This window comes from Primulina eburnea, chromosome 15, assembly GCF_022965805.1.
Source record: "Primulina eburnea isolate SZY01 chromosome 15, ASM2296580v1, whole genome shotgun sequence".
Classification (NCBI taxonomy): Eukaryota; Viridiplantae; Streptophyta; class Magnoliopsida; order Lamiales; family Gesneriaceae; genus Primulina; species Primulina eburnea.
In genome coordinates, this window is record NC_133115.1 from 35,863,766 (window position 1) to 35,891,276 (window position 27,511).

At 34.5% G+C, this 27,511-nt stretch overlaps 4 protein-coding genes across 4 annotated transcripts; 3 read left to right on the forward strand and 1 right to left on the reverse strand.

Moving 5' to 3' along the window:
- LOC140814649 (porphobilinogen deaminase, chloroplastic-like) lies at positions 1-2,118 on the forward strand. The gene is made up of 5 exons (XM_073173689.1): positions 1-279; positions 375-780; positions 1,060-1,266; positions 1,558-1,735; positions 1,848-2,118. The coding sequence occupies exons 1-5, from the start codon at positions 77-79 to the stop codon at positions 1,958-1,960; spliced, it is 1,107 nt and encodes a 368-aa protein (XP_073029790.1). The 5' UTR covers positions 1-76; the 3' UTR covers positions 1,961-2,118.
- Positions 2,119-2,267: 149 nt separating this feature from the next.
- On the forward strand, positions 2,268-4,754 carry LOC140814648 (alkane hydroxylase MAH1-like). The gene has a single exon (XM_073173688.1). The coding sequence runs from the start codon at positions 3,076-3,078 to the stop codon at positions 4,624-4,626; it is 1,551 nt and encodes a 516-aa protein (XP_073029789.1). The 5' UTR covers positions 2,268-3,075; the 3' UTR covers positions 4,627-4,754.
- Positions 4,755-15,446: 10,692 nt separating this feature from the next.
- Positions 15,447-15,979, forward strand: LOC140814986 (auxin-responsive protein SAUR71-like). The gene has a single exon (XM_073174079.1). The coding sequence runs from the start codon at positions 15,486-15,488 to the stop codon at positions 15,858-15,860; it is 375 nt and encodes a 124-aa protein (XP_073030180.1). The 5' UTR covers positions 15,447-15,485; the 3' UTR covers positions 15,861-15,979.
- An 8,028-nt stretch (positions 15,980-24,007) lies between these two features.
- On the reverse strand, positions 24,008-25,884 carry LOC140815092 (uncharacterized). The gene is made up of 2 exons (XM_073174202.1): positions 25,338-25,884; positions 24,008-24,732 (listed from the first exon to the last, which is right to left on the reverse strand). The coding sequence occupies exons 1-2, from the start codon at positions 25,527-25,529 to the stop codon at positions 24,205-24,207; spliced, it is 720 nt and encodes a 239-aa protein (XP_073030303.1). The 5' UTR covers positions 25,530-25,884; the 3' UTR covers positions 24,008-24,204.
- Between the last annotated feature and the right edge of the window lie 1,627 nt (positions 25,885-27,511).

The following is a 27,511-nucleotide window of genomic DNA, read 5'->3' on the forward strand; positions in this document are numbered from 1 at the left end:
GCTGACATGGTGGATGTGAAGTGGAGGATAAAATCACTAGTGTTCTAGAACGCTATCCACATCCATCTCTCCATTAATGGAGTTCGCCATAGCCACTGTAAATCAAGCTCCTACTCATCTCATTGCCGCTTCAGTTTCAGTTGTTGGATTATCTTTGCCTTACTTTAAATCTCCAGCATTGACCCAACGATGCAGAGTTTTCGTCACGAGGGCTTCGGTTGCAGTAGAAGAGAAGATTCGAACAAAGGCTGCTGTTATCAGAATTGGTACCAGGGGAAGGTAAAGATCAGTTCATTCTCAGCAACTTTCGAGCATGCAATCTATATTGTTCACTGAATGCCTTCTTTCATGTTGCTCTTCTTCGTCTAGAACAGCCCACTTGCCCTTGCTCAAGCTTATGAAACACGGGATAAACTGATGAAGTCGCATCCCGAGTTAGCTGAGGAGGGGGCGATTCAGATTGTGATCATTAAAACAACAGGTGATAAAATTTTAAGTCAGCCACTAGCAGATATAGGCGGCAAGGGCTTATTCACTAAAGAGATAGACGAGGCACTTCTCAATAGCGAAATCGATATTGCGGTACACTCGATGAAAGATGTTCCAACTTATATTCCGGAGAAGATAATATTACCTTGCAATCTTCCACGGGAGGATGTCCGTGATGCTTTTATTTGCTTGACTGCAGCTTCTCTGGCCGAGCTTACTGCGGGTAGCATTGTGGGAACTGCTTCTTTGAGAAGGAAGTCACAACTTCTCAACAGATATCCATCGCTAGAGGCAAGAATCTACTGATAAAATCTGAGCTGTCCTTTTTGATAAGAGGTTAACTCGAGATATGATTTGCCCAAACTGCTTGAATTTTTGTAGATTAATAAATCTTGTACTTTCTCCTGATTATTTATGTATTTTCCATCATTCCAAACTCTACTGGTGATTTTTTTTATTTAACCTTCCCTCATAGGATGGACAGTCACCTTGCTTCCTGAAGGTTGCAGTTTCCATTTTGCCGTCTTGTCTTAACTACGCTCTCATGTTTTCGATGTGATCATTGTACAGGTAGAGGAGAATTTTCGAGGTAATGTACAGACAAGGTTGAAAAAACTGAATGAGGGAGTAGTCCAAGCAACATTGCTGGCATTAGCAGGCCTGAAACGTTTGAACATGACTGAAAATGTTACTTCTGTGCTGTCTATTGAAGATATGCTTCCTGCTGTAGCTCAAGGAGCTATTGGAATTGCGTGCAGAAGTGGTGATGAAAAAATGGTTTGTATTTTTGTACTCTGCCAAATCTTGCAACCAATGGAAGCTTTTGCATCCTTGGCTATTTGTTTCTGTGCAAATCTTCCTAATATTACATTATCTGACTGGATGCTCAATACATGTCCCATGACATCTAAAGTTTTTTTAGTTACTGGATAGCAGCAAATAGATTGTGCATCAAGCATTGCTACGTGATTTAGGAGGTTGCATCGGGCTTCTTCAATGGTTCCAAAGTCATTCAGTGACATCTTTTGCTCGTTCATTTTTCACACGATTCACTTGTCTTCTCTCCAGGCTACATACTTGGCGTCCTTGAATCACGAGGATACAAGATCAGCAGTTTCCTGCGAGAGGGCCTTCTTAGAGAAATTAGAGGGATCTTGTCGAACTCCAATCGCTGGATACGCCAGTAGAGACGAAGACGGAAATTGCATTTTTAAAGCATTGGTCGCATCCCCTGATGGAACCAGAGGTATGTGTGCAAAACAGTAAATAAAGTGTGCCTTAAAAGACAGAAAAGCACATGATATTGGCATTGTTTCTGTCAAATGGATCTCTTAACGTTTGCGTTTGTGTTACCTCAGTTCTTGAAACGTCTCGAAAAGGTCCATATTCTTTTGGTGATATGATAAAGATGGGCGTCGATGCTGGTGAGGAACTTCTCTCACGAGCTGGTCCGGGTTTCTTTGACCATTAGTTCAACGCCCGAGCTCTTCTATTTTCATCTGAGATTAAAAGGCAGGCCATTTATTCGTCTTCTCATACTGGTGGTAGAATTTTGTGCTGTTGTTCACTAGCGTACATCTTATTGTTTTCTATGTCTTTGATAAGTCATATGAGTTTGAGTTTGAGTTTTTTTTACTAACAAACATTTATTTGGTACTATACAAGTTCTTTACCAGGAGATAAATTCAAAAGCCAAATAAAATATAAATCGGACCAAGTGCGACCAAAATTTGTCCACAAAATAAACACAGAACATTCATGTTTAACTTAAAAGACGACTGACTCAACATGACATGGGTTTAAACTCGTATGGACTCTACATTAGTTCTCAGAAAAACATTAAATTATAACGCAACAATTTAAAAAATAATACCGACCAAGTACAGAAAATCAATATGAAACACAAGGTTTACCTGTCTCACCCTCTATAGCCTATCCTCTCCTATTCACAGAGGGTCGTGATTTGCTCCTTCAGACCTTTCCTCTTTCGGATGTCAGCTACCAGTGTGGCTGCCTGAGATCCTGCCTCTAATGGATCAGATGACATCAGGTCCCAACAATCTTCCATAAGTCTATATGTTATTTATCAAATCGTTAATTTTTTTATTTACTCAACCAAAATTATCATTTTCAAAAAAAAAAAAGAATTAACTATTATTTTTAGTTATTAGCCACACACGATTCCTTGAATTTTTTTTTATGGAAAAATTATATTTCCACAAACCAGGCCTAGTTAACAACGCCAACAATTTAATTTTCCCAATTTTGGCTCACCCCAATCTAGCAATAAAAATTCCTTAATTTTTTTTTCCTGATATGGTTGGTTCCATTTGATGTAACTAAACCTGATCATAAAAACTGCGTTTCCCAATATTTCTTCCGAAATCACGAATTTTTACATCCCGTGAAGCTAATTCAGTTCACCAGAATGCAATTGCAATGAATCCAAATAGTAGCAAAAACTGTTCCATTCAGCCAGAGGGGAAGTAATATATCTTGTTACCATGACAACAGTTTGATCCTATAAAAGAAAGTAAAATCGCTTAACGTTAACTCATCGCTTAAGATTTATCCCAGCGTGATATCATGTACACATACATACTATTTGCAATTCTCTTGTCAATCTTGTTAGTATCGCTGTTACCTTTGTGTTATATAACTTTCGATGCAGAACGCAAAAAAAGATCTGTGCCTACAGAATGGCCAGTTCTAGGAATGTTACCAGGGCTGCTGTTAAACAGTGCCCGAGTCCACGAGTTTGTGACTGAGATTCTTCAGGAAAGTGGGGGATCACTCATGTTTAAAGGGCCTTGGTTTAGTAGTATGGATATGTTTATCACCAGCGATCCAGCTGATGTCCATTATATATTAAGCAAGAATTATCCAAACTTTTCTAAAGGTCCCGAATTCAAGAAAATATTCGATATTTTGGGAGGTGGGATATTTATGGCTGAACATGAATCGTGGGAGAACCAGAGGAGGACCATTATGTCGCTAATGAATCAAATGGGGTTCCAAAAGCTCGTTGCAAGTACTACTTGGAACAAGGTGGAAAAAGGGCTTGTCCCCATTTTGAATCACTATTCAGAAATGGGAAACCAGGTGGATTTGCAAGAATTATTTCAGCGCCTTGCATTTGATTCTACGTGTCAAGTCGTTTTAGGCGATGATCCCTATTCACTGTGCATCAACTTGCCTCATATACCAGAAGAAAAGGCATTTGCTGATGCTGAGGAAGCAGTTCTGCAAAGGCATACGCTCCCCGAATCGTTATGGAAGCTTCAAAAGTGGCTTCAAGTAGGCAAGGAGAAAAAGCTGAGCCTAGCTAAGGAACTTCTTGATCGATTTTTATCAGATCGAATTGCGCGAAAATGTCAAAAGCTCAACGGGGTTGATCAAATGGTAACATATGAAAAGGAGGATTTTGACTTGTTGACAAATTACATGAGAGAAATTGCTGAAAAGGGTGATGCGCTAGATTCAGCTAGTATTTCTGAACAAACTTGGAAAGACATTATGTTAAATCTAATCTTTGCAGGTAAAGATACAATAAGCGCAGCTCTTTCTTGGTTCTTTTGGCTCCTAACAACAAACATCAACGAAGAAAACAAGATTCGACACGAAATCTCAACCAACATACAAGTGAATGAACACGAAAAATGGGAATTTTCTGACATGCAACAACTGAATAAACTTGTTTATCTCCACGCTGCTCTTTGTGAATCGTTACGACTTTTCCCACCCGTAGGATTTCAGCACAAAGCGCCACTCGAATCCGATGTTCTTCCAAGTGGGCATAGGATCAAGCCGAGTACTAAGACAGTGTTATCTTTCTACTCCATGGGACGAATGGAATCCATATGGGGTAAAGATTGCCTCGAATTTAAGCCTAAGAGGTGGATTTCTGATCTGGGGCGAATCAAAACCGAGCCATCTTTCAAGTTTACAGCATTCAATGCAGGGCCTAGGAGTTGTCTAGGTAAGGAAATGAGTTTCATACAATTGAAGATCGTTGCCGCTTCCATCATCAGCCGTTTCCATTTCAACGTCGTTGAAGGGCATCCAATATGTCCGAGTAATTCGGTCATTCTTCATATGAAACATGGTTTGAAGGTCAAGGTTTCAAAATATGATTGATGGTTTGGAAAATTTGTCCCTCATATCCGAGTGGCTCTTATCAATTGAAACATGATGCATGATGCTTACATAAATTACATTCTAATGTATGATGCCTTTGAGATATTAATAAAAAAATTCTGTAAAAACCGAAGTTCCATCTTTCATGTAATCATCAATGATTTTCACGTGTATCAAATTACATATTTATAAATTTGTCGCAATCATATAAAACCCTAGACCTGGCAATCAACATGGATTTTCCGTTGGATTCAATGCAAATTAATGCAATATGTAGATTTAGAGCAATCGCAGGAAACAACAATTCCAAGATTCTTGTTGGTGAATCCATCTGAAGCAAGCTAGTGAAACTGGGCTGGGACAGGCCCATTGGCAAAGAGCCCACCACTTTTTGGATATCCTTATCATGTCCCTCTGTAGCCACCGGCCTCTCAATTAATTTATTTCAATATATATGAACTTCCTTTGTCATAAGTTGGGGTGAACATCTCTCAGTCAGTAGTACGTGGACTCTCTTTGTGACATAATTTTATTGATCTTTATTCGTGAGACGAATTAATCATGTCCATATTTACAATAAAAAAAAAATGAATTTTTTTTCATATACGATCTAAATAGAAGATTTGTCTCACAAAATTTAATCTAAGATCCACCCTTTCATGTAACCCCAATATTAGACAGAATTATTTCTCGTAATGTAGCTTAAACTAAGCTTTCAACGAGTACTTGTACCCTGCCTGTGTAATTAATTATATATTGAGTAGTACTTTAATTCATAATTAGCATCTTGTTATTTTCACTATTTAAAGCAAGAGTTTACATAAAACAACCATATTTCAAAATACTATATTTTATCAAATCTATATGATGTATATAATTTTTATTATCAATTATTTTTAGACCAAAAAAGTATTTATCGGCTCTATAGATATTTAGTGACTCAAAAATAATGAGCTTGTGAACGTATTTTAATTACACATATGTTATTATTATATATCTATACTTTTTTTTATTATACTTGATCAGCTTCTTATACTAACAAAATTTGGTATTAAAGTCTGATTTTTTATCTGATATCAAACATATCTCTCATAAACAGATTAACTTATGAGGTAAATTTCCTTGCGATGTTTAGTTTTTTAAAAAAACTTGTGTGAGACGGTCTCACGGGTCATATTTGTGAGATGGATCTCTTATTTGGGTCATTCATGAAAAATATAATTTTTATACTAAAAGTATTACTTTTTATTGTGAATATGGGTAGGGTTAACACGTTTCACAGATTAAGATCCGTGAGACGGTCTCACATAAGACTCACTATTAGTTTTTTGGGAAACAAATTTTAATTCGGAACGGATAATCATTTTGACCGACGATTTCGGTTGGGATTAATTCTAGCAAGCGGACTAGGTCAAGTTATAGTAAATGGACAGACGTCCAAATATCGATCCCACAGAGACTATTATTTAATTACTAAGATTTAATTATTTTATTTAATCTAGGCAAACAATAATAAGTGATTTGATTTTTAATTCAACTACGTAAATTTTAAACTAAGTTATGCAAATTTAATGGCTAAATCGAATATCAGAGAGGCTTAGAACTTGGGATTTTCAAATTTAAATAGGATGACCGGGAACACACGACGGTAACAAACTTTGATTAAAATCATGCACTGGAATTATTTAACCACAAATTATTCAACATCACGATGCAATTCCCTGATTTAATCATAAATCTATTTCTAGAATTTATAATCCTATTTTTATTTAACAGTTCAATTATTTCTAATTGAATTTAATTAAACAAAAACGCATTTAACAATGAATGAATTACAGCTGTCGCCTAAAATCGCACACTGAAACCGAATACTATTTCTAGTCGGTTTAACCGTGTGTTGATCAATATTTTCGAAGCTAAACTCAATCCGTTCTCTTTCGAGTCAAGATTGAACGACAAACATGCAAATAATTGGCCAGATTAAAAGCACGAAATTTATACGAATATTAATCAATAACAGGGAACAAGTTTATAAATCAAATACTTCAATGAATAAATAGAAATCAAACGTTTGTCCCGTATCGTGGTCCCGATCACAAAAGAAAACTACTCCATAAATTCAAGACTAAAATCAAATTTAAATGTTGAATTCATGTCTGAAAATAAGAAATTAAAAAGAAGAGAGATTCTCAATGATGGCGCGCGGATCTTGCGTGTAAATTGCGTTGTCTTTCGCCCACGTTGTCGCCGTCTTTTCCGGGTCGCAAATCTTCCCTTCTTCTCCAAAAGTCGGCCGCCTCTTCGAATATTCAACCACCTCCTTTTTGTTAGGTTATTTTCTTTTTATATCTCCCAAATCGCGAACAAAATCTTTGCCAAATTCTCGATCTGATATTGCATACACGGACCCCGTGCTTGCATCCGGGCAAGGGTCCGTGTAGACTCTGCCTCAAAATTCTTCCGGAATGGTGGACACGGACCCCGTGCCTGGGTCCGTCCAGAGGTCCGTGTAGACTCTGGATTTTTCTTCTCTGGATGATGACAAGCACGGACCCCGGATATAGGTCTGGCAAGGGGTCCGTGTAGACTCTGTTATTTGTCTTCCTTTGGCGTATGAGGCACGGACCCCGTGCAGGGGTCCGTTTACAGGTCCGTCTACACTCTGCTTTTCTCTTCTTTGGAAATTGCTGCACACTGACCCTTACACGGGGTCCGTGTAGACTCTGTGTCTGGACTTCATATCTTCTTCCTATTTTTCCGGGTATTTCTGATGTGGCATTGCGGAGTTTGACTTTTCTCTCATTTCTTTTGCTTTCGCCCTCTCTTGGTCAAACCTACAAATAGCCAAAATTAATCGAATTAAGCGCGAAACTCGGAATAAAATTGCCAGATAAGCACGAATGCGACAAAATATAATCCCTAAAACGCTATATAATTCGTGCTTATCAACTCCCCCACACTTAACCTTTGTTCGTCCTCGAACAAATCAGAGAAAAATAAAGATGAGAAATATTTCAGATTCAGAACTCTAGAGACACAATCAAAACTTCTCAATTTGTCAAATTCTTTCACCCCCGGTCAGAAGATCATGCTTCGCATATCACAAGACTCGCTTTCGTTGCAATTTAAGATTCAAACATTTACCCAGTAAGGATCAACAGAACAAGATGTGTGTAGTGTGTAGGTCAGACTCGTACTCATCTTCAGCTACTTGGTTTCATGATCACTTATTTTTTTATTTGTTATCGAAACGCCCCATATGCTTGACTTTCATACCCCTCTCTACTAAATGTTGAACGACAGTGACTTGGTTAATAGGTCTTTTTAAGCTTATAACGTAAGGCCAAGGCTCACGGCTACAATAAAAGATAGGGAATCAAAAGTGAGATACAATAAACATTATTCCTGTATCACATTCATTCAACTTTCGACTCGTCAACAGTTATTGTCTTTTCATCAATTCCAGAGCTCTAGCGTCTCCTTTTCTTTCTCATTGTCCATCAACTTTCACCCATAGAATTTTGTTTCGGGTGCTTTCAACACTATACATTTTCCTCCTCTTTTTTTTTTTTTTTTTTTCATGAATAAAAATTCATCGATTCCTTCACACATAATTTTTCAATCCATTGGAGTAAAACATTTCAATGTGCACAGGAGTTTTATTTTTCTCACATGTAGGTAGGAAAAAGTGTATAGGCTATGATTCAGGTAGTTGATGTGGGATATTGAATAACCGACGAATGGGGGCTAACTGTGTGTCATACCATTCGATTTTTTCAGGCTCAAAAGGGGTTACTAGGGGCAATGAATGATGTATCGGTCAGGCTTGAAAGGCTCAAACGGTTCAAAGATCGCCTAAATCATCCCTAAGTCACCATCGTTCGTATTTTCGCTTCGAGGGCTAATCAGACAAGTTCTAGGGATCGTTGTTCGATTTCTCTTTTTCTTTTTTTTTTTTGATTTTTTTTTTTTGATTTTTTTTTTTTTTTTTTTTTCATTTCACCAATTCACTATCAACGAGTAAAAGTTTGACCTCGTGCATTGAACAAAATGTTGATACAAAACTGGTTCATGTCTGGCCCTCTCCTTGAAACTACGACTCATCTCATTCAATACTAGGCACAAAATCATTTTCCGGGTGATCCAAAATCTAACAAATTAATCCGATTATTAAGTGAAACAAGAGTTCTTTGTCTAAAAATAGTCTCCTCCTACGTTAAAAGTGATGTTCAGTGTTGTGCAACGATGTGTAACAAGACTGACCCACCCCCACACTTTGAACTTGACACTGCCCTCAGTGTAAAACAATATAAAATGAACTATCTAATATGTGAAAACAGAAACACTTCCCTGGTCAGATGTCGAGTACGTGGTGAAAAGAGGTAGAGATCGGCAAGTCCTGGTCTGTTCGAGATTTTGAGATCGGTCGCCCTGCTAAATTTTCCCACACCTGATAAATTCCACCGCCAGTAGATAAATAACCTGCACCACCAATCACTGAGATTAACTCATCAACTAAATACATAAAACAAAAATAAAGAAAACGAAAATAAAACAGGAAACGAAAACTAAAAATAAACACTGGGTTGCCTCCCAGTAAGCGCTAAATTTGTCTATAGCTTGACTACGGAGAAGCATCCCTCAAATAGCGGCTTCCGCCCATAGTAAATATCATACAATATTACATATGGGTCTTGGTTATATGTGCCCTCAAGCTTGGCATGATATTGACATTGTAAGCTCGTCACTCCAACAACACTCATGTATGAGTTCAGCTCCTTCGACTTGAGTTCTTCTACATCCTCCAACTTCTCTTCTGCCTTATCATCGCATAGGAATTCCTCGAAGAATTTTTCTTTCGTCTTTGAGATCGGTCTGCCTGCTTCCAGGTACTGCATGTATTCCTTAACATCCTCAGTTTCCAACTTTCCTGGACATGAATTAGTCAAGCAAATTCCTAAAGGATCTTCACCTATCAATTCCTGCGAACCACACTCAACAAGTTCGTCAGTAGCATCAATTCTAAAACAGTTAGATGTATCATTAGGATATTTGATGGACTGAAAAACATTAAATACCACACTCTCATCATTCAATCTCAACACCAACTCACCCTTTTGTACATCTATCAGAGCTTTTCCCGTGGCTAAAAACGGTCTTCCTAAAATAAGAGGAATCTCACGATCCTCCTCCATATCTAACACCACAAAGTCCACTGGGAAAATAAACTTATCAACCTTCACCAACACATCCTCCACAACTCCCCTAGGATATTTAATTGACCTATCAGCTAACTGTAGGGAAATTGTAGTTGGTTTCACCTCACCTATTTTCAACTTCTCAAAACATGAATATGGCATCAAGTTAATGCTTGCGCCTAAGTCACACAACGCTTTATTAAAATTCGAAGTTCCAATAGTACAAGGGATAGAGAAACTACCTGGATCCTTAAGCTTCGGAGGGAGTTTATTTTGTAAAATTGCAGAACATTCCTCCGAAAGCTTAACTGTCTCAAAATCTACCAGTTTCCTCTTGTTTGATAAAATTTCTTTAAGAAACTTTGCATAGGAAGGCATTTGAGCTAAAGCTTCTGCAAACGGGATATTTATGTGCAGCTTTTTGAAAATCTCAAGAAATTTTGAAAATTGAGTATCCAGTTGCAGTTGCTTTGCTCTTTGGGGAAACGGGAGTGAATTAATATCAATATGAGAGTTCGAGTTTAGAGACTTACCTTTCTCCCTTGCGTTCTCGGACCTTTGCTTTGATGACTCCTTCTCCTTCGCATAGTTATCGACATCAACCACCTCTTGCTTTATGGGAGACGTCACCGTGACTGCATGGACACCTTTAGGATTCTTTTCCGTGTCACTAGGTAGTGAACCCGGAGCTCGTGTGGCCATCTGTGTCGCTAGCTGTCCTAGTTGAGTCTCCACTCTTTGCATCATGGCATCATGGTTTTGCCATCTCATCTCGTTCCCGGCTATGTATTTGGCAAGCATATCCTCGAGATTCGACTTGCTCTCTTGTGGCTTGAAACCGGGTGGCATTGAAGGTCCAGCACCTTGCGGTGGTTGAGGTGGCTGTTGAGGAGGTCTTTGCTGTGTAGGATGTTGTGGCGGATTAAAAACTAGTGGCTCAACAGCAGTTTCAGGTTGCCTCCATCCAAAATTCGGATGATTTCTCCAGCCCGGATTATACGAGAAACTGTATGGGTTATATTGTGGAGGACCTTGGTTTCCCACATAATTCACCGAGTCCCCCCCAAAGCACTGTATTCCCTCACAAGACATATCCGGCATGAATGGCATGTCACAAGATGGACCACCAACTAATTCAGCATTTCCTTGGATCTGATTCACTGACTTGACTGGTATTGACTTCTGCGCTTGTAACTGTGCCATCTGATGTGTCAATCCATCAAGTTTCGCTGTAATTGCTGCCAGAGCATCCATTTCCAAGAATCCTACTTTCTTCTCCCTGCGGTTTTCTTGCCAACCCACATTGCTCTCGGCCATATTGGATATGATTTCAAGTGCTGCAGTCGACGTTTTTCGATATAAGCTCCCATTTGCTGCCGCATCGAGCATAGATCTCACAGAAGGATCCACCCCATAATAGAATGTCTCCACTTGCTGGCCAGTTGAAAAACCATGTCTCGGGCACATCCTCAACATCTTTTTAAATCTTGCCCATGCTGAATTCAGTGACTCCCCATCTCTCTGCCTGAAGGATGTGATCTCATTCCGCAATTGTGTAATTTTAGTTGGGGGAAAGTACCTATGCAAGAATACCTCAACCAATCCATCCCAAGTAGTGATGGAACCAGCTGGCAGATCACAAAGCCATTCCATAGCGTCTCCCTGCAGGGAGAATGGAAATAATCTGAGTCGAATGGCGTCGGTACTCACCCCATTGCACTTAATCGTATCACAAATCGACAGAAAATTCTCCAGATGTGCATTGGGATCTTCAGAAGGTGCTCCTCCAAATTTGACTTGAAGTTGGATCATCTGGATGATGCCTGGCTTAAGTTCGAATGTATTCGCCTGAATTGTAGGGCGGATAATACTAGAACCATAACCTCCAAATGCTGGTCGATGAAGCTCCATCAATGTACGGTTATCCTCTTCTCCGGCCATTTCCTCAACTTCTGGTTTACGGTCTATTTCGGATTCTGCTTCAGATTCGAATTCCAGAGTCAAGTTGTTGTTCCTTCGGGCTCTGCGGATACTGCGGAGAGTGCTTTCAATCTCAAGATCAAGTGGCACTAGATTCCTGACGTCTTGAGCACGGCTCATATAACACGAGCTAGCCCCTGAAATCAAAAATTTAAGTGCACAATTTAAGCACCAAAAGAGTATATAATAAGAAAAACTGAAACAAAATTAATTAAAATACTAAAGAATAGAATAACTGAAAAATTTAAAACTAAGAATAAAAGCCTAGTCTCAAACAAATAATTTATCCTAATATTAAATAAATAGTCCCCGGCAACGGCGCCAAAAACTTGACCGACGATTTCGGTTGGGATTAATTCTAGCAAGCGGACTAGGTCAAGTTATAGTAAATGGACAGACGTCCAAGTATCGATCCCACAGAGACTATTATTTAATTACTAAGATTTAATTATTTTATTTAATCTAGGCAAACAATAATAAGTGATTTGATTTTTAATTCAACTACGTAAATTTTAAACTAAGTTATGCAAATTTAATGGCTAAATCGAATATCAGAGAGGCTTAGAACTTGGGATTTTCAAATTTAAATAGGATGACCGGGAACACACGACGGTAACAAACTTTGATTAAAATCATGCACTGGAATTATTTAACCACAAATTATTCAACATCACGATGCAATTCCCTGATTTAATCATAAATCTATTTCTAGAATTTATAATCCTATTTTTATTTAACAGTTCAATTATTTCTAATTGAATTTAATTAAACAAAAACGCATTTAACAATGAATGAATTACAGCTGTCGCCTAAAATCGCACACTGAAACCGAATACTATTTCTAGTCGGTTTAACCGTGTGTTGATCAATATTTTCGAAGCTAAACTCAATCTGTTCTCTTTCGAGTCAAGATTGAACGACAAACATGCAAATAATTGGCCAGATTAAAAGCACGAAATTTATACGAATATTAATCAATAACAGGGAACAAGTTTATAAATCAAATACTTCAATGAATAAATAGAAATCAAACGTTTGTCCCGTATCGTGGTCCCGATCACAAAAGAAAACTACTCCATAAATTCAAGACTAAAATCAAATTTAAATGTTGAATTCATGTCTGAAAATAAGAAATTAAAAAGAAGAGAGATTCTCAATGATGGCGCGCGGATCTTGCGTGTAAATTGCGTTGTCTTTCGCCCACGTTGTCGCCGTCTTTTCCGGGTCGCAAATCTTCCCTTCTTCTCCAAAAGTCGGCCGCCTCTTCGAATATTCAACCACCTCCTTTTTGTTAGGTTATTTTCTTTTTATATCTCCCAAATCGCGAACAAAATCTTTGCCAAATTCTCGATCTGATATTGCATACACGGACCCCGTGCTTGCATCCGGGCAAGGGTCCGCGTAGACTCTGCCTCAAAATTCTTCCGGAATGGTGGACACGGACCCCGTGCCTGGGTCCGTCCAGGGGTCCGTGTAGACTCTGGATTTTTCTTCTCTGGACGATGACAAGCACGGACCCCGGATATAGGTCTGGCAAGGGGTCCGTGTAGACTCTGTTATTTGTCTTCCTTTGGCGTATGAGGCACGGACCCCGTGCAGGGGTCCGTTTACAGGTCCGTCTACACTCTGCTTTTCTCTTCTTTGGAAATTGCTGCACACTGACCCTTACACGGGGTCCGTGTAGACTCTGTGTCTGGACTTCATATCTTCTTCCTATTTTTCCGGGTATTTCTGATGTGGCATTGCGGAGTTTGACTTTTCTCTCATTTCTTTTGCTTTCGCCCTCTCTTGGTCAAACCTACAAATAGCCAAAATTAATCGAATTAAGCGCGAAACTCGGAATAAAATTGCCAGATAAGCACGAATGCGACAAAATATAATCCCTAAAACGCTATATAATTCGTGCTTATCACATTTTCAACCGAAACAATATGGATATATTTATAATCATCATATTTAGTTTTTTCAGTGTATTCATGTAATTTTTGAACATGCATTGAACTCAATATATGTCTTATTATATAAGCTAAGAATTAAAGAGCAAAGCTTTTCAAACAGAGTGAGACAGTCTCACATCTTTATTTACGAAATTGATCAAACATGATCATACTTACAATTAAAAAAAATAATATTTTTAACATAAAAATTAATACATTTTTATGGGTGATCCAAATAAAAGATTTTTCTAACAAAATTAACTCAAGAGATAGTCTCGTAGTAGTTTTTTGTCTGAAGGAAACCTACCATGTTTCTTGGTTTTAACGAAAATTGAGGCAAATTTGTCGTGATGTTAACAGAAACGAGTTTTTAATACATTTCGACTTGGTTTTAAAATGAGATTATAGAAAATAAGATGGATATTTACTTACAAACAAAGATAAATAAAAATCTAATATGTAATTTTAATTGATTTTTTTTAAAAAAAAAATCAATTAGCAGCCGGCCAATACTCATGATCGATGGATCCAAAATAAAAAAAAAAAAAAAAGGATTTTGATGAGTACTTAAGAATATTTAAGTTTATAGAAAATCTGAAGTTTGGCTGTAATTAGTAATTAAGAAGGAAAATCATGATGCCAACCGATCTTGATTTCGATTCAATGTGCATGCATGTGATACTTTAATTACATATATAATATTTAATTCGCATTAGAATATTTATTTTATATACGGGAGGAAAACCACAAGACCTAACTGTCATTTTGCTTATTTTATATATTGACGAGAATATGCAATCATTGCAATTTTTTCTTGAAATAAGTTGTAATATTATACCCCGACTCCGCACAGGCTGGCGAAGAGGATCGAACAATTGGCTTTTTTATTATTTGGGAAATGGCTTGATTAATCATTATCCGTACCCTCCAAGACAATCAAAACCAACCTACTAATTAAAAACTCTTACTTTCGTTTATTAAATTAATATCTGGCATACAAGTAAATCAGTTTCAAATGCACATGTATTTATATTTTTAACATTGGTCTCTTATGTACGATTTCACGAATTTTTATCTGTAAGACGGGCCAATCTGATTGATATTCATAAGAAAAAGTAATACTTTAGCATTAAAAGTAATATTTTTTCATGGATGACCAAAATCAGATATCCGTCTCACACAAGTTTTTCCATATTTTTATTACATTATAAGTGAATAATTCGATATTCAAACCACAAAAAATTGTATCATATTTTTAGATTACTCGGTATAGGGTAGTCTAAAATTATACTGGCTAATTTTGAATCGGATTTTAAAATTTCCATGTTACCATTTTAATATCATCATAGGTTATTTTTATATTGTATTCAAGTATCATTGCAAGACTTTTTTCCGCAGATATTCTAAATTATTTTCTTAAATTTTAAAGATTATATATATAAAAAAAAGTTTAATTTATTAAATGGCACAAAATCAAATAAATAATTACATCGTACCAGTTAAGTACGCCTAGTTGTACCCTGCCCCTTTCCTCCTTTATTCATTTTATTTATTATATATATATATATATATATATATATATATATATATATATATATATATATATATATATATATATATATATATATATATATATATATATATATATATATATGTTGCATGGCCATACTCAGCGTCTCCTTCATTCACTTCCTATCACTAAAACAATAACCTTTATCATTTCACTTTTCATATTTTCCACAACATGAAGAAGCTAATGCGGAGATTATCGAAGGTTGCCGATTCCTCGAGCTATTGTCTGCTACGGACTGAAGCGAAGGATGCGTCCCGCGCGGGATCGTGCCGGAGAAGTAACGGCGGTGTTCCGCAGGGGCATTTCCCGGTATACGTTGGCGATGAGATGGAGAGATTTGTGGTGAGCGCGGATTTATTGAATCACCCCATCTTCGTGAAGCTGCTCGAAAATTCGGCGAAGGAGTACGGGTACGAGCAGCAAGGCGTGCTCCGGATCCCCTGCCACGTGTTCCTCTTCGAACGCGTGCTCGAGGCGCTCCGCATCGGCGGTGAGTCGTGCGATCTTCAGGAGCTGCTGGAATCGCTGTCAGATGATCAGTGGTAGTCCACTAGTCCCTCTTTTGGCTTCTCCGTTGTAAATACTTTGTTGATGGACGAAGTGGAGAATTTAAGAGTTAAAGATTAATGATGGAGGAATTTTTTTGCCTAATGAATTGAATTTTTTACCATAGTACGTACGTCGTTTCAGTCTCTTTCCATTTCCATGTATCTATATATATGGTTTCACAAATTCAATGAAATCTCGTACAAAGTTGGTCGAATTTGCAGATTTTATTATTCGGAATGAACTAACCGGAGAACAATCGCAAGATCGCTGGCTGCCTCGGAGACCGAGCTCTCGACCGTTTATTTTCATGCTCCGTGATTTTCGGAATCAAAGAATCTTTAGTTCTTTTCAGTTTTTTTTTTTTTAAAGTTTAAAAAAAGTAGTTTTCCAAAATATTTCTTAAAAATATAATAGCGGTATGTTATCGTCTCATTCAAACAAGGGCGGAAGATGGTGGGGCCAAAGCTGGGTAATTGTCCTCCAAATTTTGAGTGGGTCTCATGTAAGAGTGTTTCACGGATCATAACGTGTCAATTCTACTCATATTCACAATAAAAAGTAATACATTTAGCATAAAAAGTGATATTTTTTCATTGGTGGCCCAAATAAGATATCCGTCTCACAAATACGACCCGTGAGATCGTCTCACACAAGTTTTTGCCTCAGATTTTTGTCTCCACTTTTAAAATGAGTAGGTCTATTATGAAACGGTCTTACGAATCTTTGTATATAAAACGGGTTAACTCTACCGATATTCACAATAAAAAGTAATACTCTTAGCACAGAAAGTAATATTTTTTCATGGATGACCCAACTAAAAGATCTGTCTCATAAAATACGACCAGTAAAACCGTCTCACACAAGTTTTTGCCCATTAATTTTCATTAAAAAAATTCAAGAAGGAGAGAAACAATGAATCTTTTCGGTATGTGAAAAAAAGAGTACAATTCACATCAACTTAAAATGTTCGAAGATATCCTACTAAATTTATCATTAACAGCTATTATTTAAATTAAACAATCTCATATTTACAAAAAAGCTAAAATTTGATAGATATTGTGGCTAACAAATATCTTGAACTTTAGATATTTTTTGCTAGAATAATCTAATTATGTTTGAATTTGTTATAATTTGAAGTCCATTTGAGAAATATTGTTGTCAATATCTAACATATACTTTAGTTATGATATATCTTTTATATTAAATTTGATTTATTGAATCTAGAATGCAATTGTCATGCAAACTATTCGTTTAATTAAATGGAGTTCTATTTTGAATACAATGAAAAATTGAATGATTGTATAAATTTTTTTTTTGCATAAAATAGATGATAAATTAGGAAGTAATCTAAATTATACATACATGTATTTCAAAACAAATTTTGTCCACGATATTAAAATTTTCTGGTTATGCCCATGAATTAAAAATATAATATGAATTACAAAATGGTCAAGTTTATTTCCTTAAAAGAGTAGGTCTCTTGAATCTTTATCTGTGAGACGAGATAGATATTCACAATAAAAAGTAATATTCTTAGCATGAAAAATAATATTTTTTCATATATGACTCAAATAAGAGATCTGTCTCACAATACGATTCGTGATACCGTCTCATACGAGTTTTTACCTATTTTACCAAACTGTTCATCCCTAGGGTTCCCAAAACAAAACTTATTAAAATTATTTTTTCCAGCGAAATCTTAAGAAAAAGACTAGACTACACCTGGAAATTTACTCGGACGCATCCTCGGATCAGATTATTAGGTAATTATTTTACAACATTGCTTTGTGGTTGGTAGAGATGAGCTATTGGCTGGCTACAGTTAAATACTAATTATACATGTGGGGATTATATCTCCATGAAAAGTTACTCCATACATCGGTTAGGGTTCTTATTCTCTATATCTAAAAAAAATCAAAACAAATCTAGTTAAAGACAAAGTGCTGCTGCTATTCTTTAAGATGGAACAATGAAACTTGATTTTTTTTATGTAAATTTATTTACGTATTTGGTTAGACCCTTCCGCAACATTATTTTGGTATATAATCCAAAACATTTCAACTTTAGCCAATAATTTAATATTCTAACAACAACTGTTTAAACTTAATCAAGCCAGTTTAAATCAAGATACATTCAATTTGAACTTTTGGTTAGGATTGGCCTACAAGAACATTTTTTGCCTCATTTTCTGAACTTTTTCAATGTGAAGACCGAAAAGGGCTTCCGTTGATTCACGCACTGGCACGTGTTTGTTATCATATAAATTATGAACAGATATCTTGTGAAATAGTTACACAAATATTTATTTGTGAGACGGTTTAATCATACCCATATTTACGATAAAAGTAACATTTTGATTATTCAAATGTAATATATGTCTAACAAAATTGATTGTGAGATCGTCTCACAAGAATTTTTTATGATAGATTATTCTGTGCTTTACAGTTAGTACGATTTGATTTGGTTTTTAAAAAAAGAGATGCCAATATATCACGAGAACATGTGAATGGTTGATAACCGCACACGTTTTGCTATTGTTTAGATACACACACATTGTATGTGTAAGGATGGGCTTATATTTTGAGCTTGTGAATTTGGGTTATTTCCTGCATGTTATGGACTTGGATAACTTGGCCCATTTCCAGGTGACGGTATGAAATAATAAATTCTAGCTGGCCATATAAATTATATTTGGCAACGTTTGGTTTCATATTAATATCTTGAAGAAATATTTTAGGAAAATATTTTGCTAGACAATAAGGCAAATTTCACTTTGGATGTAAAATCATGTAAGAATAAAATTTTAAAATCTAGTGTTTACTCACAAAAAATAAATAAATAAAAGAAATTCTTAATCATTTTAATATCTCTGTGAACCGTGTGTGTCACTTATTCCAGGTCAAAGTCTACTCTTATTGGCTAAAGGAGTAATCAAGAAGCAGTTATGTTGGTTATGGATGGCGACATTTATAAAATAACATTGGTCAACTATTTTTTTCAAGAAACTGACATCTTCGAGTGTATTTTATTTGGTCACAAACGGATCGGGTGGATATGCTCTGCTGCAGCTGACATGTAAGAGTGTATCAGTGCATCTTGAAGTCATAGAAGTGTGATATATCAAAGTGTTGGGAAAAAAAGAGCAGAGATACCGGTGAGCAATTAGGAGAATTGAAGAGAGCAAATAGTTTGTATATCTGGTAAGAGTTGCATGAGTGAATTCTGGAGAAACAATTGCGTTGTATCTGATCAATAAACATATTGACGAGTGTTTCTGGTGGATGTAGATCGATTTAACCGAACCATGTAAATCTCTTGTGTTGTTTCTTTTGTTTTGTTCCGTAACATTTCTTGAATCTGTCTGTCTTCTTTATTTCATTTCATCCATCAGCGAGTGCTTGAATCACTAATACACTTCCGCACGTACGAATTCGGTAATCTCTGAACCCAATTATCCATACAATATCAAGATAAAACATATTATTATTTATCAAGAAGTTATGTTTGCTAGTCATGAAAAGGTAATGATTATTAAATAATCATCTTTTATCTCGCGTTTGGTTCATTTTTTATTTAGTCTGTAGGTCCTTGTTTATGATTGAAAGCTTACACTGTTCATGTTATTTGTGTGATTAAATATCCCTCCTCAAAAGATGTGATAATCTATAATTTTTGAATAACGATCATTATAAGATTGTATATTGACCATAATACACTTGAATTGTCTTTTTCAATATAATATGAAAATTAAAATTAGTGAAAATTTAATAATTAATATAATATTTAAATTTTTATTATATTATTTTATAAATTAATTTCACATATTTTTATTATAATTATTACTAAACTTTATTTAACATTAACATTCAAAATATTACTGGCTATTTTAATTATTAAAGTAAATGCATATTTACAAATTAATTCTGATAAATTAATTTTAATAAATGTAAATTATAATTATAAATATTTAATTATCTATCCAATTATTTTAAGATATATATTTAATTAGGCACTTATGATCATTTTGGTTATTACAATAAAATTTACAACATTAATCCATCATTTTAAAATCATACCAAATATCATGCTATTTATCCACCATATTAATCAATATCTCTAATTTTTTAATCACTTTAATTACTAATCATTTACTTTTCCCATCACAAATACCAAACGGAAGCCTCTATATCATATCAAATTATTTTAATGATCACACTATATAAGTCATTCGTACACAATCATAGCTTTCAAAAGTAACAAATTCTTACAGGCTATATTAATTAATTCATTTATTTATAGTAACAAGTATTTCACCAAGAAATAAATATAAACAGATCATATTCTCGAACACAATCTTCCATAACATATTTTCTCAAAAGATTTTTTTCCTATTTGTATACATTTTTGAGATATCAAATGGCAATAGATCTTTTTTTTTTAATGGCAATAGGTCGTTAGGTACAAATATGAATGAGAGAATTTAATGCCCTCATAAATATCATGAGAAAGATCATTGAAATTTTTTTTCCCACAGCCAAAACTTAGGTAAATCATATTATGTTTCCGTTTAAGCCATAATTAATGAGTTTGACAATTCCCTCCATCTTAGATTAGCCTTGAATTATATATAAGAAAAAAGGACAAAAGGAAAAGAAACATTTGAATAAGGTTATTCAGAGCTTTTTTTTAAAATGACGATGGAACCCACAACTGCTATTCTTCAGGTAAACTTCCGATCACCCAAAGATTTTGATTGCATATGATTTATTTTAGTGAGAGCCAAATTATATACCAATATTTTATAGACAACAAGAAACAAATTAATGTAATATTTTGATTTAAAAGCTATGACTATTTTACACAATATTATATATTATTATATATGTTTTTTTTTTATGCATAGAAGTTTGATTGGACTGACAATTATTAAAGAGAATACAAAGTCTGCTGAATATTTACAGGTATAATAAAGAAGCAATAAATGTAATTTAAGATGGGTTTCATCTGAAACGGTAGGTGTCTAATTTAAAAGGGGAAAATTCGACCCTGCCCCAGGCACTGCCTGCAGGGGCAGATCCAAGGGCCAGAATTTTTCTGGCCCTTGGTTTTTTTTTTTTAAAAAAAATTCCCCCCCCCATGAAATGATCTGGACCATTGATTGGGTGTTGGGGCACTGCCCCCACACCCAGCGTCGACCAAACCTTTAAAAGGGGTATTACATAAACCCAACATTAATATTATGGATGGAATTTATTGTACGTTAGGTACATTATGAATGTGACGAGTAAATGCCTTTCATTTATAGTTTCAAGAGGCAAGCAAAAATATATTTAATCCATCCCTTTAGGTGCCCCTATTCTTTTCACATGCATTTATTTCATCTCTTGCAAGCTGCAGAGCTTGATTAATGAATAACTTTTCAAGAGTTCCGCACACTGAAATTTGAAAAGTTTCGGTATATATCGAAATAATAATAAATTTTAATATTTTTAAAACAATATAAAATATTTTTTCTTTATTGTATTGAAATCTCGGCATATCACAATATTTCGGTATAATCGATAAGTTAATTTTAATTATCAATATAAATAATTTTAATACTTTATTTTTCGATATGATATACAATATATATGTTTCGATGCGATACAGTATGATATACCACCCTTAAATGCGAGAATTAAAATAACTACAATTAACTTGCAATGATTAAACAGGTTAATTTGGCTATTGTTTTAAGAGTAAAATGAAAGACAAGAGTGCTACTTTTGTGAGATTGATATCTTAGTTGGGTCATCCATGAAAAAATATTACTTTTTAAGCTAAGAGTGCTACTTTTTGTTGTGAATATCGATGGATTCGTGACATCGTCACACAAGAGACATACTCAACATGAAATTTTTTCGATCATGAGATGCATGCAAACATGCCGTTCATTACACAGGGACGATTATTATACATATAATTCGTGGATATGCATCATGTATGTGTGTAAAATATTTAAGTCAAAGTTTTGAAAATGTTTTACTTTTTTTTAGTTTATGTAAAAAATTTAAAAATCACTCATTCTTATTTTTATTTGGAGGATATTTGGATTTTGAATCAGAGATTTCGTCTCAAATTTAATACATTTTATATCATACTGATTATAAAAGATTGGCCCCCTCATTTTCATATCTCTCCGCGCTATGCGGTTGGTGAAGAATGATCGATTTAAGATATTTGAGAAGATGCTAAAAATAAAAAAATAAAAAAACTGTTTTTTAAATTTTTTAACAATTTGATTGGATCAATCTCCGCCAATTTGAAGCAAAATTTCCACGCGGATGAAGTGAGGAAATTCCATGACTACAATCAGCGACGCACACGCTTATACCATGAATTTATTTTTGAAAATGACTTGGCGACACCATTTCGGACCTTTAATTTGTTTCTTTAAAAATATTAATACGACATCTTTAATATTTTTTTCTCTGTAAAAAAATATGAGTAGTTATCTTGTGAGACGTGTCACGAATCTTTATCTGTGAGACAAATTAACCCTATTTATATTCACAATAAAAAGTAATACTCTTAGCATTAAAATTATTATTTTTTCATGGATGACCTAATAAGAAATCTGTCTCAAAAAATACGATACATGAGACTGCATCACACAAGTTTTTGCCAATATCAGTGCTTTGTAAGTACGGATTGCGGTACATTTGGAAAAAAAAATTAAATTAATTGTGAAATAAATTTTAAAATTTAAATTATTTATAAAAAAAACCCTATATTTTAGGTATATGCAACGCATATACTCGGTATACGATTATATATATACATAAAAGAAAGTCAATTATCCATTCTCCGCGTGTGTGTGATCGGGTTGAGTATGTAGATATGTCATACAATATTAATTGATGAAAAATGTGTCATTTAAATTTGATTGCGACTCCTTATAGGCATAGGAGTTTGGACCAATAAATAAACAAGATAATTATTAATTTCAACTATTTTTTTTAATATATAAATAAAATTAGATTCTACGTTAATGTTTGAATTGAAATATGCGACTTTTCATTAAATGTGAATGCAATTAAATTATCATACCACTTCATATAATTACATGCCCTTAACACAGTCAACTGAAGCTTTGCCATTAATGTTTAACTTTATAGTTATTGCATTTTAAGTTTGACTCGATTTAGTCTAATAATAAGTTAATAAAACAGTTGTCTTAAAGTGTAGCCTTTTTTTTTTCTCTTTCATTTTTCTTTTTACCCCATAAATTTATTAGCAAAATACCCTCCTTCAATTCCATGGCATACTTTATTATATATATATATTATATAAATGTGGAGGGTGTCTGGAAATCTTGATCCAAATCCAACTCACACTAAATGCTTGCAGGGAAGTTAATATCCCCAACTTTGAAATAAATTAGGTGTTGGTATTTATTCAAAATAGGTAGGAAGCAAGAAATAATTATCATTTATTATTTGTTAGGTAAAGAAATGAAATGCAATATGGCGAAGGCAGTGCATATATATTAATATTACCTCATGAATCGAAAGCTACGACTTTCAAAAAATTCTCTCTTTTTTAAAAAAAAAACAAACTCCATTTTCCACCCCCTCACTTCATTTAAAGCACAAAATTTACTGCTTCTACCATACCACCTCACGGTATTTGTTACTTGTAAAAAATTGTATTTGTTACTTGTAAAAATATTGGATTGGACGTGTGAATAGGGAATACGATCTTTTGTATATATTTTTGGAGTTAGTATCGTGTGAGACCGTTTCACGGATCATAATCTGTTAGACATGTCAACCCTACTCATATTCACAATAAAAAATAATACTCTTAAACATAAAAAATAATATTTTTTTATAGATTACCCAAATAAAATATCTGTTTCACAAATATTATCCATGATACCATCTCACATAAGTTTTTGCTTATTTTTAGTTATGATTTGATAAATACTACCGCATGATAAATACACATAGTTATGGTTTGCCTATATATATATATATATATATATATATATATATATATATATATATATATATATATATATATATATATATATATATAGGAGATTTACGAACTCTGGAGAGAATTCCATTCAAGTTGAGATCTTTAACAATGGGAAGGGAAAAAAGGTTGCAACAAGATGGCGAGAAAAGAGAACCGCGATGAGTAAACTTTCATCACATAGCATTTAAATAATACCTACACCCAATATATATATTTATATATATATATATATATATATACTAATTCTTTAGCTACATATGCCTAATTTTACGGATCTTTACAAAAAATAGAACCATTTACGGGTTGCTTCACAATAATTTCAAATGGAGATGTTAAGGTCGATACGAGGTTTCTTGGCTGGGGACACGGGCAACGGCACATAACTGTTGCATCGGGGGCAGAAGGGGTTGTTTTTCGAGATCAGAACATAAAGCAAACAATTGGGGCACCCTGCAGCAAACGAGCCTGATGACTTCTGCTCTTGATGATGATGATCAAGATCACTGTCTTTGATCGAGGACGAAGAATTCGAGCGTGATGAAGATGTTTTGGACATTGATATTGAACGTTTCTTGATGGATTCTTTCTCCGCCCTCTCGAGTGCAGACTTTACTTTGTCCAGAGTGCATACGCTTTGATAGTTCGAGGATGACGGCGACCCAGACAGCGAGGAAACTAGCTTTAGGTCCAAGGTCGAGTCGTCGAAAAGGTTTAAGGTCTGTTTCGACATTGGAGGGAAATTGAGGTCTTCATAGCTTGTGAAATTTTCGCACGTTTTCGGCTTCGTTTCTGAGGTCGAAGAGGGTGAGTTTGACGGATTGCTTCTCTGAAGATACACCTTTCCTGACTGCAGTAAAAAATTTAACCATCACTACTCGACTATAAGAATTTCATATACATTTCAAGAAAATTTAATAAACTCTGACTATCCTTGATTTCAAATTGAAAAATACAACTCAAGAGCAACGGACGTGTGTATTCAAATTCAATGCATGAAATGGCAATAATCATTATGCTATTATCAACATCAATTCAAAGATTTTGAAACTTCCAAAAATTTAAATCGTTGGGCTATCTCCGTTATTAAAACATATTCGAAAATCATTGAAACCAATCATATCATAACTGTAATAACATGAAATAAAACAGATGATGACAACTTCCTCTCCAGTCTCCAGAGAACCTTGTATCACATTAAATCCAATCAACGCGTATTTCAATCAACTCTGAATGCCAATTTATATATGAAATGAAATCGTAAAAACAGAAACCTGACATAACCACACAGAAACAAAAACAGAGCTTGAAAAATTAAGAAAATGCTTCTTTTTTCCGTGACATAACAAAGCTTGGCTTCTTCCATGCCCATGAACGAACAGAGTGGAACAACAACAAACAGAGAATCGTAAACCCAATAAAGAAATCAAGATTTTGTTGGGCAAAAGATTGTACCTTTAAATCTAGGCGCTTTTCCCAGCCACAAGGCACCTGCAAGTCGAGGTCGAGTTCTTTGGATTCCAGGGTACAACCCCCACCAAGAAAGTCCCTAGTGATCGGGGACGTTGATTTCCCGGTTGGCCCCGACTCCTTCGTATTACCACCACCGTTGATCATTCTGAGCAAAGAGCTGACTTCGGCTGCCATCACACCAAAGAAAACTTTATCTCCTCCTTCACAGCAATCAATCAAACCAAAATCAAAGAGAGAGAGACGGAAGAGCAAGGGTTGAAATCGAATTCCTGTTATATATAAAAGAACAGGGAGGAAGTCGAAGATGGAAACAACTACCAAATGAAAATAAATAATAATTTTAGCAATAATGAAGAATTTAATGAAATCTTGTTTTATATAGAAATAACAGGAAATTTCTTTTAAATGGCATTAACTCTATTATTATTAAATAATAATAATTTGAGATTTCGTGAAGGGAGAAAGAAGGCGGGGCCGTCAGTAATTGTGGCATTAAATGCAAAAGGACAGCTGTGAATTAATGCCACACATAACACAAAGCTCTTTTGGCTTCCTTACATAACCCCCATTAATGAATGGTAATGGCTGCTTTTCATTTTTTTCTTTAAACAATCAAGAAAGCAAGCATTCATCTCCTTTTGTTTTCTGCATTAACGTCCAACGAAAATTCGTGGAGATTGGGACGTCTCTTTGGCTTATCTAGTTTATTTTTCTCGTATGAATATTTTATGCATTTTCGGAGAAGAAATTTCCAATCTCATTCAAGCATATGGAGGAAAAATCTTGGGTGAGAAAACGAGTTAGTGGTGGTGGACTAGTCGCAAATGACATTGAAATTAGGGGTATAACTAACCATTCGCATCCATTTTAAACTATTTTGATTGGATTTTTATTGATGCGGTTTTGACTTTTTTCAGCTAATTTTATTTGAATTTGAATTTTCAACGCATAGAGAGACACTCCAACATCCTACTCATTATTATTTGAGTTTTAATTTCAGGGTAGGTCTATCGTGAGACGAGTCAACTTATCGATATCTTCAATAAAAAGTAATATTCTTAGCATAAAAAGTATTATTTTTTCATGGATGACTCAAATGAGAGATCTCTTTAACAAAATACGACACGTGAGACCGTTTCACACAAGTTTTTGTCTTGATTTTATTGTATCTAAAGCAACACATTAATTTTTTTTGAGATAATCTCACGATGTCAATTTTGTAAGACAGATATTTTATTTGATTTATTTATGAAAAAATATTTCTTTTTACACAAAAATTTTGTGATGCAATCTCATTAGTCAATTTTGTGAGATAAATATTCTATTTTCTATTTAGGTCATCAATGAAAAAATAATTTTTTTATTGTAAATATGAACATAGTCGGTCGTCTCACGAATAAAGATTAGTGATATCGTTTCACAAGAGAATTACTCTACTTCTTATACAAATATTATTTGTTATTATAAATATAGACATAATTGTTTTATCTCATAAATAAAAATATGTTAGACTATCACGCAGAACTATACAAATAATATACAAATTTGTTGTTTACAAGTTAAAGGCTACTCGAAATTCATTATGCTCTTTGGATTTTTTCTTTATATATATAATTGTGAGTGAAGTGGGAAAGTCGATAATGCAGGTCTCTGGATGTTTCCAGATCAGCTCCCTCGTATGCTCGAGTCATGGGGTATCCTAGGGTTGCGTCCAGAAAATCGGAGGTCTTAGATTATTTTTTAGGAGAAAATCTTATATAAATTTTTTTATTAAATATACAAATATTATATAAAAATGTTAATTAAATAGACATAATTATCATCATTAATATGCAATATACTATTTAAATTTATTAAATCATAAAAACAACATATATAAACTAGAATATTAATTCCCTCAGCCTAATCTCATGGGTTAAATTAAATATGAATCTACCTATAATAAAAACAGAATAAGAATCATCAAAATAAAAAAAAAACCATAAATAATTGATTTTTGTCACAAAACAAATCTAACAAAATAAATACAAATTATAATTTAAATACCCACGATTTCAAAATTTCAATAAAAAATCGAGTTGGTCGACTAGGATTTTAAATAAAAAAAAAATTGGATGTGTATTAAATTTATTAAAAATAAGTAATAATTTGCAGCT

Excerpts from the sequence above, each read along its gene's own strand:
- LOC140814649 (XM_073173689.1), top strand. The coding sequence starts at position 77 with ATGGAGTTCGCCATAGCCACTGTAAATCAAGCTCCTACTCATCTCATT. Across the intron at positions 280-374 it reads AGAATTGGTACCAGGGGAAG|CCCACTTGCCCTTGCTCAAG; the intron begins GTAAAGATCAGT and ends CGTCTAGAACAG. Across the intron at positions 1,736-1,847 it reads ATCCCCTGATGGAACCAGAG|TTCTTGAAACGTCTCGAAAA; the intron begins GTATGTGTGCAA and ends GTGTTACCTCAG.
- LOC140814648 (XM_073173688.1), top strand. The coding sequence starts at position 3,076 with ATGTACACATACATACTATTTGCAATTCTCTTGTCAATCTTGTTAGTA.
- LOC140814986 (XM_073174079.1), top strand. The coding sequence starts at position 15,486 with ATGAAGAAGCTAATGCGGAGATTATCGAAGGTTGCCGATTCCTCGAGC.
- LOC140815092 (XM_073174202.1), bottom strand. The coding sequence starts at position 25,529 with ATGGCAGCCGAAGTCAGCTCTTTGCTCAGAATGATCAACGGTGGTGGT. Across the intron at positions 24,733-25,337 it reads AAAAGCGCCTAGATTTAAAG|TCAGGAAAGGTGTATCTTCA; the intron begins GTACAATCTTTT and ends TTTTTACTGCAG.